Raw genomic sequence first — 19,201 nt, 5'->3', positions numbered from 1 at the left:
AGACCTACAGATGCTGATTGAACAGTTGGGAGTCCATCCTGATATGGGAAACGAATTGGAAATTAAGAAGGGTAAGGGGCAATTGGAGGCTCTGCTTAACAGCTGCAGCACATATATCGTTCAGAAAAAACAGCTCTACTATGACAGGGGAAATTGCAGACAAATTCCTAACGTACACAAAAGAATGACATGCACAGTAATTGTCTCCACGAAAGAAGAGACCAAACGGGTATTCTATGGTAAGGTTTGTGGGATTACAACTTGTGCCTGTATTTAGCACAGGGTTGTTATTCTGATGCACAAACTGAATAACTCAGGAACTCACTTCTCTGCCAACGATTCTCCCAAACCGTGATACAATAGCTCGGGCTTTAAGTGGGCCAATTTTTGTCAGCTCTGAGCACCACTCGTTTTTAAAAAGAAAGATTGAGACGGGTCAGCTTTGAGCTCTGTATTGATCCTCTTAATTACTGGACTAAAAAAACACACTAGCAGCAGGTCGGACAAACAAAAAGTTTTAATGACAGAGGTAGGCAGCAACCTGGTGCTTCACAGCAATTCCTGGCATTAACACTCAGCCTTCACCAGGAGCCTTAACAACCACTGGAAGGGGGGGGCAGAAAAGCATGGTAGCTATTCCAGGCCTACCATGCTTTCTATTCTGTTACTCTTCACACAGCACAACACTACCGGAGGACTCACCTCTTGGGTTCTTAGCATTTCACAATGGATTAGGTCTACTTTTGCTGTTGCGCAGTGGCATGGCTACTACACCAACAATCAGCTGTTGGACTTGTTTATAAATTTTTGTATACAGCTGCAGGGGGGGTGGGGGGGGTCTGCTCATCAGAATGGCAATAGGGAAATGCAGAAATTGAAGTGGAGTGTGTATTTTTTTGTTTGCATGATTTCGTGAATTATCATGATCTGCAGCAGGACTTGGATCGAGTAGAAAGAGCAACATGTAAACCTGCCTTTTTTTCTGAAATGAGGAAAAGCTAGCTTTCTCCTCTGCCCCCCTGGCCGTATATTATTTTAACCTCGATGCCACTTTTTGTTGAGCGTTTCAGCTCTGGTGAAATTCAAGTCCAGCTCCGAAAGTGGATTACATTGTATTTCCATAGCACTTAACACCCCTGAAATGGCCCTAAAATCGGATTTGTGGTAATCTTGATTTAATTGTTGTTTAACGGACGTCTGTGTGTGCAGTGATTGGAAGGAACGGATCCTGATGCCAAAAATGACTTAAACTATGGTGTATAAATTACCATCATTTTGTGGAAACACTAGCCTATGAGCTGGGAGTATGGCCCAAATTATGATAAATAAATATGTTGTTGCTTGCTCATTTCAGTTATCGTTTGTTGATTGACTTCATGAATTATCAGTATTCTAGACTTATTTACTTGAAGTCATGTCCTTATTTACACAGGCCTCGCCCATTGTAAAGGACTTTTAGAAACAACTCTTTGGACAAACCCCTTTTAGAGATCCCAATTTTTTTTTAAGTCCACGTAAAGCCTTGCAATAGCTTATATGAGTGTTCTCACCTCTTGAGTAGCGTGTGATGTCATCTGGAAAATATCAGCAACAGTATTCTTATGCAGCCAATATTTAGAGAATGCATATGATCTAGATTTCCTGTGGCACCCAACTTGGTTTGGGGACTGAGTCATCTGTTGGAAGGTTTGTGGTGCAAGTGGCATAACGTATCACATGCATCTGACCTGTCTGCCAATACAAATCTTCTGGAAAGAAGTTCTCATATATATTCAAGAAATTACCAGTATTTATATACCACATGGTATTTGTGAGCAAGTAGTTCTTTTTGTATGATCACCCTCCAAACGTTTGGACTGATGCTGCTTTTTATGCATCTCTGTAGTGCACTGGGCCCAGCTCTCCAGGCCCCAGTGCATGTTTCTGACCCCCAGAGTATGTATACAATTGGCTAATGCCTAACTGGACTGATAAGTCCCTAGTGTGTTTCACCAAAGGTAACCAGGGCTAGTAAGTTAAATGTCACTTGTGGACTGCAGCGCTCAATCGTGCCACCTTACAGTGACAAAGTAAAACAGGACTCTAGGCCTGCCAATGCAGCCTAGTCGGGCAGCGTTCAAACTGCCAACTCGACATGGCAAAATAAACCCATTTGCAAAGTCAGAACCTTCCTTTTTAATATTACTAAAATGCCCCTGAGGAAAAGGGTGCTGGTAGCCATGGCTGCTAAATATTAATAAGAAGCATTTTCTTTCATTTTGTGTTTGACAAGCCCCGACAGTGAAACCCCAAAATGACAGTTTTCTTTTTATCAAAGGTTGGTAACCCCATTGCCTAACCTGGTGTTACACTAGATACCAAGATAGATACTAACTTCCATTTGTGACTACCAAAGACAGTCCTCCAAGTTATCTAATTAATAATTACACTGAACCAAATTCATTGCTGAAGTTGGCTTTAAAGTAACTTGTAATAAGAAAGTGACTCTAGAAAGTCACCACTTTGTTGTCCAATCCCTGGTAGCCTTTCCTGAATGACTGCAGCTATTGTCATCCAAGACAATAGGCTGCCCAAATGCTAGGAAGTGTGAAGCGCGCCAAGGAACAGGCAACAGTGGGAACTCCTCCAGCTGGAAGACAACCGGGAGGTGGACACAGATGGCCCAACTTCGAACAGGATACTGCAGCAGTAAAGCAAATGTCAACTACACCAAAGCCTGCCCGCTCCTTTGTCTAAGCAGACAGACTGGCATCTCGCCCTTGCTGGGTACACCTCAGTGGTGTGCCAAGATCTCCTCACAGAGGAAGACCTCTTAAGTCATCTTGGATTCACGCAGAGAAATGTACCCTGGGATTTGTTTTAGCCAACCCTCAAGGAAGTGATGTAAAGTGGGAGGGCTAACCCCATGTGAACTGTTGACCCACTGACTAGTGAATCCTCCACTACCACAAACCTAAAGATGATACAAAAGGGACACTCCTGGCACTCAATAGTCATATCACTGCATGACTGGAAAGAAGACAGAAGGACTGCCCTGCTTCTCATCTGACACAGCAAAAAGAGGCTGTACCAAAGATTGAACTGCACCTGCTGCACCCGAGGAACCTGGAAAGAGGACTTAGGACTTTGCCTGGTCTGCCCACTCGTGGAAGAGCTCCCCTTGTGCCAGGACAGAAGAAATGATTCCAAGGGCTCGGTGGCTACCCCCCGTTACGCTTCAGGACCAGCAATGTCTAAAGAAACCTGCATCCTTCGAGAGCCCATGTACCCAGGAACGCCTGCTAGCCACTGGATGATGAACTTCCCGCTGGGAGAAAGAGTCTTCGCCCTCACGAGGTGCCCCCACATCAACTGGGCCAGTGACCGAAATAAGAGTGGAAATTGGTCTCCCAGGGTAGAAGATTTACTCACTTGTAAAGAACCACTGAGACTACGCAATTAGGAGACTAGCTGACCAGTGGTGACTGGACCTGCAGTGGAATCCCCTGCTGCATGATGGAACATTGAGTTCTGAGGCCTAAGACGACCCCTGAGGTTTGTGGACTCTTCAGCATCTTTCATTCTCAGCATCAGGACCACTTCTTGGCTGGACAGCATTAAAGGATAAACATGAACAGAGGACCCTAATACCGTAGAAAGCACCAGTTAACTGCCTCCCTGAACTCGAGTGGCCCTGTGACTGGCTCCCAAACCACTTAGGCTAGTTCAAGAAATTTCTAACAGCCACTTTAGCCGTTGACTACTGACCACTTGCAACAATTTATTATGTCTAAGAACAAGTCATTTTTACTTACCATTGAAAAATCATCTCTGGTTCCTCTTGATAGATTTTTGCTAATTTTGTGTCTGTTTAAAATTAAAAAACACTATTTTTATAAATTGGTGTTAGATTTGTATGGTGTTAAGTTTCTTACTTACCTCAATGCTTTACACTTTTTCCTACTATTAAGACTAACTTAACTGTGCCACAGCTACCTACGACTAAGCAAATGGTTTTATTAAAGAAACCTAACTGTGCCTGATGAAGATTGTGTCATTATTGCATGGTGAGATCTTTAAACCCCATCATATAATAATCCACTTTCCTACAATTATGCTCAGGAGCATAGACAACAATAGTGTTTATTCCATCACTGTGAGTAGGTCGATTACATGACTACTTCGAACATTCCACATCACAACAGCACCAAATTAGAAAGCTTCAGATCCCCCTACCATATCATGGCGGTGGGCTAAAGCCTGCAACGTGTGCGCAATGGTGCTCATGGCCTCAGATCGAGACAGAAATGAAAATAAAAAACACAGGAGTTGTTAAATGGTCACGAGTAGTGGGCCTATAATTCGGCCAGCAAGACTACTTATTGCAAATGTATGCACAGTACACTCTACATATTTATAAGAAGATGGTGTGCCATGCACAGGCGCAGTTGCGGTCGGTCTTAAATGTTTATATTGTGGGATCCATTTGATTGCCATTCTACACTAAACGAATATCTAGAATAAACTAACAGGTGCCAAATTAAGAATGTCAGAAGGATGAATGCTATATTCCATTCCACCATCTTCCTGCATGTTCTTTATTCACTATGTAATAGATTTTTCTATTTGTAAGATTTGACCTTGTGCTTTGGAAAATATAAAAATAGTTGCAAAAAAAAAATATATATATATATATATGTCCTATTGAAATAGCTATGGATGTAAACATATCCTTATACTACAATGCTGAACGGGAATTATATGTATTAAAACCAATGACCGTGAGCAAGGCGTCATGCCGAAATGCGTTGAAAAGTCATTACATTGAGAATTTAGCACACAGGAGCGCCTGAGTTTTTTGTTCCATGTGAGAGAATTTTGTGCACATACATACACACACACACACACATATACGTGTATATATATATATACACACACACACATATATATATATACACACAAATATATTATATATATATATATATATATATAAAGGCTCCAATTTCCAAAAATACCCAGCCGGGTTTACAGGAAAGCACAGCACTCACACGGGCAGCAGCAGTAAATTAGCAGATCGGTTTATTCAGAAAAATGAAGCAGACGCGTTTCGGGAGTAAAATCCCTTCGTCAGTGTTATCGTCAGAACGCCAACAATTACACCCTTATCTATGTTCATGCCAAATACCGACATCAACAAAGGACTAATGCATTTAGGAAAAGGTAGCGCGCCATCTTTGAACGCCTTTGATATTTACAGTTCGTCAGCATGGGATATTGCAACACAAAATATTTACATTGTATTCAAAAACATCAATAAAGACATTGGTGTGTAATTATTTCAAAATCTCGCCGTGTATCGGCAACAGTTATAATGGACACTGAAGTCCCAACAAGGCACGAACCTGAGAAACAAAGCATTACATGTAATGCATATTTCAAGCGAAAAAACGCTACCATTAAAAATGAACGCTATACTTTAGCATGATCTTGCCGTGGATCGGCAGTTGCAACCCAGTATCAGGTTGCTAAATTCTCAGGTCGGTGAAGAAAAAAACCACACCACAAATAAATCCCATTATGACCAAAAAACAAAAAATACATTCACTATATACATCTTCAGAATAATATCCAGTCAAATCATCACCGATATTGCAAACAGTTTCATAAGATTACTCATATGTTGTACAACAAATTCTTAGCCAAGGTGAGTGGCAAGTTCTTCCCCCATATTCAATCCCTTGGGAGCCTTGGTCTCGAGATCTATAATAAATCTAGATTCTAGTCTTCTCAGGACCTGTAATCGATTGCCTCCTCTAGGGTTTTCGTCCACTTGATCTAAACAGAAGTAGCGCAGCAGAGTTCTATCACTCTTATGTTTAATGGCAAAATGCCGTGCCACAGGATAGCTGAAATCTTTATTGGCAATTGCCCGCATATGCTCCAGTATTCGGAGTTTAACTGGGTTGATGGTACTACCCACATACCTCAACGAGCATGGACAGACTAAGCAGTAAACTGCATGGTCAGTGTGACAAGACATAAATTTGGTAATTTTCTTGCCACGAGGCAGCCTGGCACCTCGTATGTCAGAGTTCTTTTACTTGCCGAGCAGGCTTTACATTTCCCGCACGGGAAGAAGCCTTTTGCATCTTTCAGCGTCCCTAGACGTTTTTTCTCCACTGGAAGATAACTGTGAACCAATTCATCTCGTAACGATCTTGCCCTCCTAAAGGTGATCGAAGGCACAGCTGGAATATCTGGACCGATGATCATGATAAAGTATAGCGTTCATTTTTAATGGTAGCGTTTTTTCGCTTGAAATATGCATTACATGTAATGCTTTGTTTCTCAGGTTCGTGCCTTGTTGGGACTTCAGTGTCCATTATAACTGTTGCCGATACACGGCGAGATTTTGAAATAATTACACACCAATGTCTTTATTGATGTTTTTGAATACAATGTAAATATTTTGTGTTGCAATATCCCATGCTGACGAAATGTAAATATCAAAGGCGTTCAAAGATGGCGCGCTACCTTTTCCTAAATGCATTAGTCCTTTGTTGATGTCGGTATTTGGCATGAACATAGATAAGGGTGTAATTGTTGGCGTTCTGACGATAACACTGACGAAGGGATTTTACTCCCGAAACGCGTCTGCTTCATTTTTCTGAATAAACCGATCTGCTAATTTACTGCTGCTGCCCGTGTGAGTGCTGTGCTTTCCTGTAAACCCGGCTGGGTATTTTTGGAAATTGGAGCCTTTATATTTTACGCGGACACCACCGCGTTACTCGGCACCCGCCCTGAGAGTGACTCATGCACTTGGTGTTTTGGAGCGTGGGTTTATTGAAGTGAGTGCACCACCGTCAACGGACCCTTGGAAAACAGGAGAACTTTCACTGCCTTTTTCGTGTGAAGCAACGAAGGTCCGGAGCTTAACGGAAAGTGCATGAGCAGGCGGACCTGGTACACGGTAAGCCTGCTCGTTGAAGCACTTTTTTCGTGTTATTTTGCATTTGTTGACGGTTGGGCGAAGGGGCAGGCAGCAGGAAGCAGACGGTTTCAGGTTTTGGTCCCCGGGACCGGGAGACCAAAGATTTTGGCAATAAAGAATAATGTTTAACATGTCAGAGCGCTGTGATGCAGCAGGAGACATGTTCAAGAATAAGAACCCAGACATTTCAAAACCGTTACAAGTTACAAATGTGACTGTTTCCAACACTTTATCAACGCAGTTCCAAAAACTCGAGAAATTATACGAGCGAGAGTTACGCAAATGGTGGGAGGGTACATCACTGCAGGGATACGTAGAGGTACAGAGAGTGCCTCGAGGTCTTCGGATCTTTACAGTACCCGCATACGAGAACCCGGACCCCCAACTATTGGAAACATGGGCGTCACACATAGCCAACTCCTGCAAAGGTATGCTGGAGATTTTGATTCAATTTGCGTGGAGCGACCGTGATAAGGTCGTTAAAGAAATTGAAGAGTTGGAAGAACTGATTATGAAAAATGCGAACAAAGAGGAACAGGAACAACTTAGGGCGAATATGAAGAAGCGACTTCAGAAATAGGAAATGAAAATCAAACTCAGGAAACAAGAGAAATTTGACCGGGACGAACGGGACTATGCAATGGGAAGGGTGTTGACCTTCCATAAAAAATATGACCAACCACGCAAGGAAGTGGCCAGAAAAAATCTGATGCCGAGGACATCACCGGAAACAAGAGTTGAAACTTCAGACTCTGATGTCAATCTAAGTGAGACCTCGGGAGATGAAACGTCTAACCAAACCACAATGCCTGCGACAATAACCACCAAAACTCCTTTTCAACACGAGTTCAAAGTCATACAGGAGAGTTGGCTGCGGGGCGGCAAGAACAAGCCCCCAGAAGACGCAGGCAAACAAGGCGAGGAGGTTGGAAAGGCAAAAGGCAGAGGACAAGCAAAATCAACAACACGTGTAACCAGGAGTCAAAGAAGAGGCAGATGGTGAATGACTCAGACCAACTCACCATCGTGAATCTATCAGACAGACCTCTAACATCAATGGAAGAGTCCGTGTTGAAATTAGGACTCACCTTTTGCCCGAATAAGAACATGGAATACACACAGACACGCATAGACCTTTACAAATTTACTCGGAAAATTAAGCTGCATAAGTTTTTTAAGGTCAAACCAACCAAGCTTGAATCAAAGTATCTGAGAAAGAGTAAAGACACCGATCTTCTAACGGTAAATGATCTCACGGCCTGTGAAGTTTTGCAAAATCTGAGACGAGATGGTGACATGGAGATTAGTGCAGCAACCAATACGTTAACACAAAGACTGGATAATGTTAACGTAGAGCAAGAAGCACCGAAAAGTACTTTCAAACTTGCCTCAAGATTTGTCCCTCAGACTGCAATGGATGCAATCGACGTCTTTGCAGAAGTGGTAACCAGGGATCTGGCTGCCATGAGGATGGAATCTAAACCTCGGAAGAAGCATCACAACATTACTAAGGAACAACAGCATGCTGTGCAGTGCCTGATGGAGGATGAAAAGATTGTTTGCAAACCCCCCGACAAAGGAGGCAACATAGTCATCATGTCCAGACTACAATATGTCACAGAGGCAAAACGACAGCTTGACGATCGAACATGCTACAGAGTCATCACAAAGAAGGATTATCTGACCAGCATTGAGGAATTGTACCAATTGCTTAAAAAGTGGCATGATCGACAGATGATTGAGCTTGAGGAATATCTCTTCCTGAAAACTGTGAACCCCATTTTACCCTGTTTCTACCACCTGCCCAAGGTTCATAAGAGTATTTGCAACCCCCCTGGAAGACCTATTATTTCCTCCATAGGAGGACTTACTGAGAACCTATCTAAATTCTTAGATCATTTTCTTTTTGGCTTTGTACTGTCTTTGAAATCATACATAAGAGACTCCACAGATTTCATTGAAAAAATAGAGTCTATTACTTGGCAATCCTCATTCGTACTCATCACCCTGGACATAACAAGTCTTTATACTTGTATAGACCACGAACAAGGACTTATCGCTGTGGAATTTTTCCTGAATCAGAGAGATATGAGATTTGCACTACATAACAAGATGTTGTTAGAACTTATCAGATTTTGTCTCTATAACAACATTTTTCTCTTTCAGGATACTATATACCAACAGTGTTCTGGGACGGCGATGGGTTCCTGCTTCGCCCCCAGCTACGCGAATTTATTCGTGGGCTGGTGGGAGGAGCAGGTAGCCTGGGCCCCTGGGAATGTTGCCTGGAGCAACAAAGTAGTGGCTTGGAGCAGGTACATCGATGACCTGTTCCTTGTGTGGAATGGGTCTATAGAAGAGGCGAATGAGTATATCTCTGTGCTTAATAACAACGAGTGCAACCTCAAATTCACAGGGGAAATCAGTAAAGAAAAGGTTAATTACCTTGACTTACAAGTGAGTGTGCGGGATGGTAAAATCAGTACCCAACTTTATCGTAAACCGACGGCGGGGAACAGCGTTTTACACGCCTCGAGTAGCCATTCCCGCAAGCTTATTTCTAATATTCCCTATGGTGAATTATTACGATTAAAGCGTAACTGCACAGACAATGAAGACTTCGAACTAGCTGCTACTGATAGCATAGAGAGATTCCAGAATAGAGGCTATAATGGTAACCAGCTTCAAGAAAAGTTGAAACAAGTCAGAAAGATACCTCGCAGCAAACTGTTTGAAAAGAAAGAGAGTATTCAATCACAAGCGGTTCAATTCCGCATGATCACACCGTTTGCTGCAAATTCATTTAGATTAAGATCAATCTTGTCCAAACATTGGCACATTCTTAAAGCGGACCCAATCATCGGTCCAGATATTCCAGCTGTGCCTTCGATCACCTTTAGGAGGGCAAGATCGTTACGAGATGAATTGGTTCACAGTTATCTTCCAGTGGAGAAAAAACGTCTAGGGACGCTGAAAGATGCAAAAGGCTTCTTCCCGTGCGGGAAATGTAAAGCCTGCTCGGCAAGTAAAAGAACTCTGACATACGAGGTGCCAGGCTGCCTCGGTGGCAAGAAAATTACCAAATTTATGTCTTGTCACACTGACCATGCAGTTTACTGCTTAGTCTGTCCATGCTCGTTGAGGTATGTGGGTAGTACCATCAACCCAGTTAAACTCCGAATACTGGAGCATATGCGGGCAATTGCCAATAAAGATTTCAGCTATCCTGTGGCACGGCATTTTGCCATTAAACATAAGAGTGATAGAACTCTGCTGCGCTACTTCTGTTTAGATCAAGTGGACGAAAACCCTAGAGGAGGCAATCGATTACAGGTCCTGAGAAGACTAGAATCTAGATTTATTATAGATCTCGAGACCAAGGCTCCCAAGGGATTGAATATGGGGGAAGAACTTGCCACTCACCTTGGCTAAGAATTTGTTGTACAACATATGAGTAATCTTATGAAACTGTTTGCAATATCGGTGATGATTTGACTGGATATTATTCTGAAGATGTATATAGTGAATGTATTTTTTGTTTTTTGGTCATAATGGGATTTATTTGTGGTGTGGTTTTTTTCTTCACCGACCTGAGAATTTAGCAACCTGATACTGGGTTGCAACTGCCGATCCACGGCAAGATCATGCTAAAGTATAGCGTTCATTTTTAATGGTAGCGTTTTTTCGCTTGAAATATGCATTACATGTAATGCTTTGTTTCTCAGGTTCGTGCCTTGTTGGGACTTCAGTGTCCATTATAACTGTTGCCGATACACGGCGAGATTTTGAAATAATTACACACCAATGTCTTTATTGATGTTTTTGAATACAATGTAAATATTTTGTGTTGCAATATCCCATGCTGACGAAATGTAAATATCAAAGGCGTTCAAAGATGGCGCGCTACCTTTTCCTAAATGCATTAGTCCTTTGTTGATGTCGGTATTTGGCATGAACATAGATAAGGGTGTAATTGTTGGCGTTCTGACAATAACACTGACGAAGGGATTTTACTCCCAAAACGCGTCTGCTTCATTTTTCTGAATAAACCGATCTGCTAATTTACTGCTGCTGCCCGTGTGAGTGCTGTGCTTTCCTGTAAACCCGGCTGGGTATTTTTGGAAATTGGAGCCTTTATATTTTACGCGGACACCACCGCGTTACTCGGCACCCGCCCTGAGAGTGACTCATGCACTTGGTGTTTTGGAGCGTGGATATATATATATATACATACATATACACACACACAAACATACAAACACACTAAAAGTACAAGAACCCCAGAGGAACCCAAGCATGAGTGTATAATTGTCTGTTGAGTAAATGTACAAATTCTCCAGGACTGTTAATTTGTTGTAAAAGGCAGGGTTCACCTCGACCTCTTGTATTTGCAAGTGGAAAACAATAAATAAAATGTTTTTTAAAAAAATAGAAATATACTAATATCAACTTAATTTTTAAAGAACACCATATAAGCTTGGAAGCATAAAAGATGAGCAAAAAATACCTACAGATAAACACAGAAACAAATGTAAACAAAATTAATACAGTGAAAACTTGGCACACTTGATACAGCCCATATTACTCCACCAATTGAAATAAGACACTCAAAGAGGATATTCAGGAGGTTAAATAGGAAAATAAATCGGAGAATGAAAATGAAAAAATTTGAAGATGAACGGACAGATTGAGAATAGCGAGTCAATACAGAAGTAAATATAAGATAAAGACAAGAAATACAGACAAAGGGACTGGTAGAGACAACTAAAAAGGTACATGGGTGATATACTGTACTGACGGAGATACAAAGGTTAGAAGTATAGTTGCGGAAGAGAGTAAAAGCATGTGACGTTGTAAGCCAAGGAATCAAATAGATTCGCTATTTGGCATGTAGAACAAGAAGAATGGTGAGTGGGAGAGAGTAATAGAGAGGAGTCACACATTGGCTGGTGTTAGGGGGGACAGAATAGCACAGACCATGTAGTCCTCCTTCGTGGCCAGGTGGTCTCGCCTTAGCCAGCTGAAAGTGTCTTCCACATTCCATTTCACCACTTTTCTACTATCTGGAGTGGCACTCCTACAGGGAACAGATTACAAAACGATTAGTATCTAGGTGGTGGCATTAGAAAAAGCAAAATAGAATGGTTATTAACATTTTATACAGTCACACATAATTCAAATGTTTTACATACCAGATTTAGAATGGGCATTAAATGAATACAAACTCACATTCAATATTAAATAAAAATTCTCCTGCGACGCCAAGCAAGAGTAATTGACATATGAAATTAATGGCCTGGAAAAATCTTTGGACGGGGCCAGTGCGGATATTCCGCGTGCAGGAGGTAAGGTTATCCCGGTCCTCCTGTACGCGGATGATGCTGTACTTATTGCGCGAACAGGCCTCGGATTACAGAGGCTGTTGGACAATTTTGGTGCATTTATGGAATCCCTTGATTTAAAAGTAAACAGCAATAAATCCCATATAATGGTCGTGGGGGCACGTAGGAAGATCAATAAGGTCAAAACTTTCAAATGCCTGGGTGCGGAAGTCTCCAGGGTCCCAGTATTTACTTATCTGGGCGTATTATTCGACGAGAAGGGCAACTGGGGCCCTCAGCAGAAACATAAAAGCAATGCTGTTGCTAGATCCACCACAGCCCTCCTCAGTTTTGCAAAAAGGTTGGGAGCTAAACCCTTGGAAGCTATGCTTAAAATCTACAAGTCCAAGTGTTGCGCGATCGCTTCTTATGGGGCATCAATATGGGGCTACGGACCTGTGGGCAAAATACAACTAGCAGAAAACAGGTTCCTTAGAGCCCTGTTGGGGGTACCCCAGTCGACGTCGACCCTGGCTATACATTGTGAGTTGGGTATGGGTTACATCACAGACCAGCTAAAAGCAGCCCCATTGATTTGTTGGGCAAAGACGTGGCTCAACGAGGATATTACGCTCAACCACCTTATTCTAAAAGACTGGCTGGGCCTCGACAAGGCAGACAGAATTCCATGGCTGGCATACGTTAGAGCGGCGTGTGCCAGATTGGATCGTCCTGAATTGTATGTAGCCCCACATAGAATTAAAAAAGAGGACGTGGCATGGATCAAATATAACTTTAGGGCCATGCTTGAGGCAGAAAGGGAGGAGGTGGAGCTAAAAAAATCCGGAGTAAGAGGCATTTATGCCTTACAAACTTCGCCATCTATTGAGCCTTATCTGAAGTTTGTCACTAAGCCGTTCCATCGCTTTCTGCTGATAAGATTTAGATTCAACTCAATCCACTTCATTTTAGGTGATTTGCAGCAATGGGGTAAACCTGCTGATTCCACAGCATGCTCATGTGACAACTTCTCAACACAAGACACCCTCCATCTGATTATGTTTTGCGAACATTTCTCTGAAGCACGCAAACAATTTCTACACCCTATATTACGAGAAGCAGGATTTGTGCAGGTTAGGCCCGCACTCTTATATCTGCAATTGTTGAACAGTGTACGGGTCACCTACAGTGTAGCAAGCTTTTTAGTGGCCGCAGCTAGAGTGAAGAATAAGAGAAGTATATGCATGACTTAAGTACGGCAGGGTGAGAGGGTGGTATCTTTGTCCTTTTTAATTATGGAAATTTGAAAAATGATCCTACTTTTTTATATTTGTATCATACACAGGGGTTTTAATGCCAGAGGGTGAAACTAGTTGTTTAATTATTTTTTAAACTCATGATTGATTACGATTGTATATATATGAAATTTTGCAATTGTATGCATTTTATCTGTACCTACTCTTATTTTTATGACAAATTGTATGTTAGTATTGCTGTTTCTTTTATGATTTTAAGTAATCGAAATAAAGAGTTTTGACTGACTGACATATGAAAAGCAAGGCATCTGTACAATTTCTACACCTCATTTAAAAAAAATAAGGCGCACATAATTTATTTGTAGAGGCAGAAGCCATTGGCACTGTAATACAATGTGAATTCCTGTATATTTCCTTTAAAAAAACACTCAAAGTATGTACCTTCATTTGGCTTTGGATAGACTAATTATAAGCTTATTAGTAGTGCAGTAATTCTGGAGTGCCATCATTTTTCTATGGACGGCTAAGAGTTTCAAGTCTAACAGAATACAGTTATTCACATATAGAAGGCAATGCACATATAAAACATTAACTTCTGGATAAAAACACTGGATATTAAATTGCACTTGTGAGATAAGAAATAAAGTAATCAAGCATTTGCAATGCAATAGGTCTCGTATTAGGAAAGTTAGAGCTATTGGTATTGTAAATGACACATTTTTTATTTAGGTTTTGTTTTTGAAAATAGCGAAATTAATAGCTTTGTCATTTACAATGTCAATAGTTATAACTCTCGCAATTCTACCTAATAGTGTATTTTTTTAGTATCTCCCCAAGTTCACCCTATGTATTTAAACGATGTGTTTGTCGAATATTTGCGTGGAGTGGGGCAGATTTGTAACGTGTTTATTCATCAACATCCCCTTCTCATTTAACGGCATATGGGAAACATCACTGTGTAACTTCTGCCTTTGTTTGTGTTCCACCTTACAACCAATCACAGCCGGGAAGACCCGGAACCCAGCTCAGACATTCGGGGAACGTGCGCTCTTATCTTCTCACTACAGAAAACAACCGTGTTAGATCAAGAATGCAACTACAAGAGAAAAATTAACCCTAGTTTCATGTGACAGAGGTCACAAAAGTATATTTTGCAAATGTACCTGAAAAGCACTGAATATACGAGAGACAGAGAGAAGGAAAGGGAGAAGGGTGAGGGAGAGAGAAAGAGAAGGAAGGGGGAGGGAAAGTGAGGTAGGGATGGGAGGCAAGAGGGTGAGAGAGAGAAGGAAGGGGAGAGAGAAAGAGAGGAGAGGGAGGGAAGAGGGAGAGAGAGAAAGAAGGGCCGAGAGATGGAGGGAGGGAAGAGGGAAGGGGAGAGGGAGCAAGAGAGAGAGAAGGAAGGGGCAAGAGAGGGTGGAGAGAGGGGAGGTAAGAAGGAGGGAGAGAAAGAGAGAGAGATGGGAGGGAGGAGAGAGGGGGAGAAAGAAAGAGAGAGAAGGAAGAGAGTGAGAGAGTGAGGGAAGGAGGGGCGGGAATGGGAGTGGGAGAAGGAGCAAGAGAGAGAGAGGGTGAGAAAGAATAGAGGGGGGGTCTAAAAAATGACTCTCTCTCCATCAGAAAATACTTAGAAGGTCCCAAAAGCGAGACCTGGTGGGCTATGCCAATGCTTGTTTTGTTTGCAGTGGGAAGAGGCTCAGAGGAAGCAGCGATGGAGGAGGTGGGTGTTGGGGATGTAAGCAAATGGTGGAAAAAAGCATTTGGTTGGAAGAGTAACATAGAGAAGGGGGGGGCAGGGATGTGAATGGGCAAGCAGCAGATGGCGAGGAAAGACCAAAACCAGAATTGCAGAGGAGCACACAAACTGTCCCTGAGGTGAAGCCTGGCATAGAACTCTACCATGTTTTATCACAATCATCATCTAAAGTGAGTCTGTCGTGGGTTGAGCTGTTCAAAGTTGGTGAATGCGTGAGCACTTCCTGAAATAAACTGTTATCGTCTGTTGTGACAGTGTACACGGCGACCGTGCAGGAGCAGCAACAGTCACCAACTACCAGGGCATTCGGGAGCTTTCATACTAGCAGGGTGCAACACTCCATCTCGCAGATGGTTGACGCGGTTTGCTCAGGGTGGAGCGAGAGGGTGGAGGAGCAGCTCTGACAACCTACATTTTGCATACGAGTCCCCGAGGGGTTTAAAAATGGCCTAACTCTTGGAAATCGCCTGCAGTAAACACGACACGCACAAAAACACTCACAAAATTAAAGCTGCCATTCTACGGTGAAAAGCAATGAGCACTGAAGTTTACGGGGGGCGGCATGGACCGTTTTATAAGAGTGTGAGCCCCGGCAAGAAGGGGCAGCGACACCATAGACACTGTGCACGTGTGACAAACCATTCATTACAGCCGGTCAAAGAACAAGGCTGTTAATGAGGGGAAAGACGAAGCGGTTCGAGTCAATGAGGGAGATGCTGCAGGGGGGGGGGGGGGGAGAGAAACTGCGTGGGAGTCCAGCGCGGCCTCGCTAATTAAACAAGCCATACACATATGAGAAATATGCATTTAATTGATATAAATGCTAATGATTTACATAGTGGTTATCCTTAAAAGATGTCATGGATCCCAACCCTCGTTGGACACCCTTCTTGCATGAAAGTAAAAAAAATTAGGATTATTTGGCCACGAACGCTAGTCACATACAGAGTGTGTTTGCAGAGATAGGTAATGCTGCCAACTGTTCCAGCAGTGTGTTGTGACTCAGCAGAAAGGGCTAGGGTTATATTTCGTCCTTCACACTGTCTTCTGCCAGGGCCCACCCATGTTTGCATGACTTGAAAGCGGCTTGAATGCACTGCTGTGCACCAGCTGGAGAGATCACACGGGCGCGGTGTAGAGCGAGTGCACTTGTAATAAAAAAATGAAAGTTATTAAAAACGTTTTTGAAGAAATTAAATGTATACTGTCATATGTTTTTGCAGAAAATAAAATTATGTGTTAAAATGAGAAGTGGGATAGTGAACAGAAGCTGGCTGCATATTTGCAGGAACTGAATTTCTGAATTTGCCATTAGCGAGGATTTCCCAAAGACAGACTTCCAACCCGTTCTTGTCATAAACAAAGAGGAAACTTAAAATGCCAGTTAAATGACGCTTCGATGCAAACATTAAAAATATATGAATTGATATTCTCTCCACATCACATGCTCCTGGCTGTCTTTTGAAATAAGATCCTTGCAGTGTACCATCATTTCTGCTGAAAATGTGTCGCAGCAATATTTCAATGTTCTACGAAAAATGTCAAGACAAGCATTGGCCGTGAAAGAGACACGGCCGTGAAAGTGAAAGTGCGGCCGAGAGACACGCTCCTTGTATGTTTATGTCTATTTATCTGTAGATGTGTCCATATATATTTTTGTATTTTCGGTATATTATGCAGCGAGCACATAATGCACGTTTTCCAAGGCCCTGCCGACCCATGCTTTTTAAGGTTAAATTACATGAATGCAGATGTCTTGCTATCATTTTTACACATGCTTTAATAAAAAATGTCCAACAGCAATATTTCAATGTTCTACGAAAAATGTCAAGACAAGCATTGGCCGTGAAAGAGACACGGCCGTGAAAGTGCGGACTTGAGACACGCTCTGTAGTGGGGGAGTGGGAGGGTCAGGGGCTGTTGTGAGAGGCGCGACAACAAAGGAAAGGCAGAGGCAGAGGATGTTTATAAGATTCACCGAAAGTGTCCTATAAACAAACAGCTACGGCAGAAAGCATTCTTGAAGTTGAAATAAAATAAAACCGAGCTGAGGTTTACAATGTCCTCAGAATTCCTTTCAATGCATTGAATGAGATTACTCAATCACGTGATGACATGTAAGGCCTCTGAACGCGATTACAGTGCTGCCTTGGTAAAAGCTTTCTGTTGGATTGAAAGCAGTTGAATTTAAAAGGGTGGCGGGAATGAGAACAAAAAAAAAATGAGGCGGGCAGAAAGGACGGCCGTGGGAGGTGGGAGGAGAAGTATGGAGAGTGGTGCGGGGGGGGGGGGGGGGGGAGCGTGGAGCAAACCCTTTAAAGAGCGTTTGGCTGCCAGGGGGGCGGAGAAGTAGATTGCCTTCAAGGCAGGAGGCAGGCAGAAGGCTCGGGCAAGCTGAAAAAAACAAGGCCGGGAGAGAAAATAAACAAGCACGTCAATCAAACTAAGAAATGAACGCATCTTCATCTTTTACTAGCTCGGTTACCAAATACACACTATCTGAAACAAGGGGGAATGCAGAGCGCCCGGGAAACTGAAAGTACGGCCGGCCTGCGGCCGGCCATGAATAATTAGGGGAGGAGAAGCCCTTTGATGTGCTGTGCGGCCGGGAATGCGCGTGCTTGTTTGCTCACGTGATTCACGTGAACTCTAAGAAAACCGCAGCGCAAGAAGCCCTTGGTTTGACGAGGATTTCGAGCACTTGAATTCTCGCTCCCTCAATGCGCTTGCGCGCATTGTAGGTCACGAGACCTAAAAAGGCGGTAGGAGACAGCACTGATCAATGCCAAAATATATTAACTGTCCATTTAGACAGTAGTCTAACAACCTCATCCAAGTCTCATCATGTAACCTATGGATTGCACCCAATAACCTCATGGGTACCTTTAAAGCTCTTAAAATATCCCATAAAAGGATGTGATCAGTGAAGCCAAAGGAAGGCGACTTCACTTTCTAAAAACGTTAAAATATATATATATTTTTTTGTTGTTGAAAAGAGCGAGTTTTACATAAAAAACTTATAGCGACTTTCCATAAAATAGAGCATTGGTCCATCAAAGAGCTGTAGGTCTCAACGTCAGCTTACTCTACAGGAATTCATTTCAAATTCTCTAACCAGGACCTCGATCTGTTTAAAACAAGCTTCGAAAAACTTTTTAAAGATCAGGGAAACTAATCAATAACATGATGGATTGTTCTTATTCCCTTTTAAAATAAAACTTTTGTGACTGCTGGAAGCTGGCTATTTTTATAGCATACCAAAAGAGGTATGCTGTGTAAAGAGCCCAGGTATGAGTGGGAAGGGGTTTGCTCTAGCAATCCCAAGGGGCTCCATCTAGGGTAGTGCGGTCGAGCAGCCTTAGGCTTATCAGAGAGGAGTGTTAGACATTTGTTACACACACACACACACACAGTCAATAAATTATGCACACACGCAAATAAGAGATCCACACGAATTTAGAAAAATACACTTCTTTTGATATATATTTTTAACACCAAGAACTTTGTAATTGGGTAAGTACTTTGTTTTGAGATGTCACTGTGTTGAAAGTATACAGGAATACACTTCCATCTGGTGAGTTATCACTTTTTTTCAGCATACAGAAATACACTGGCACTTGCATCGGTAAAGCAGTAATGTTCCTATGGTAAAGAAACATACTGGACCCAGGTACATAGCAGTGTCTCCGGCACGCAGAGACACCGTTGGTCCACTGGAACTTGGGCTGGGTGGTGTGGGGGGAGGGGGCTTGTGTTCAGTGGTGCTTTCTCCAGCGGAGTCGCACTGAGGGAGGCACTTGCAGTTTTTGGTTGCCTGCAAAACCAGGCTACAGGTAGGGACTGGGGGACCAACCCGGCCAAACCTAAAGGTGGGTTCAGCTGTGGAGGGTCTCAG

At 42.6% G+C, this 19,201-nt stretch overlaps 1 protein-coding gene across 1 annotated transcript in view; it reads right to left on the bottom strand.

The window, feature by feature from the left end:
* PCIF1 (phosphorylated CTD interacting factor 1) overlaps positions 1-19,201 on the bottom strand; it is a 125,162-nt gene that overhangs the window by 58,507 nt on the left and 47,454 nt on the right. The window contains exon 9 of the mRNA XM_078651906.1: positions 11,951-12,050. Within this exon, the coding sequence (XP_078508032.1) occupies positions 11,951-12,050 (100 nt within the window). The remainder of the gene's footprint in view (positions 1-11,950; positions 12,051-19,201) is intronic.

Source organism: Lissotriton helveticus, chromosome 7 (genome assembly GCF_964261635.1).
Source record: "Lissotriton helveticus chromosome 7, aLisHel1.1, whole genome shotgun sequence".
NCBI classification, from domain to species: domain Eukaryota; kingdom Metazoa; phylum Chordata; class Amphibia; order Caudata; family Salamandridae; genus Lissotriton; species Lissotriton helveticus.
Note: the sequence above shows the minus strand (reverse complement) of the source record. Positions and strands in the feature narration are given on the sequence as shown.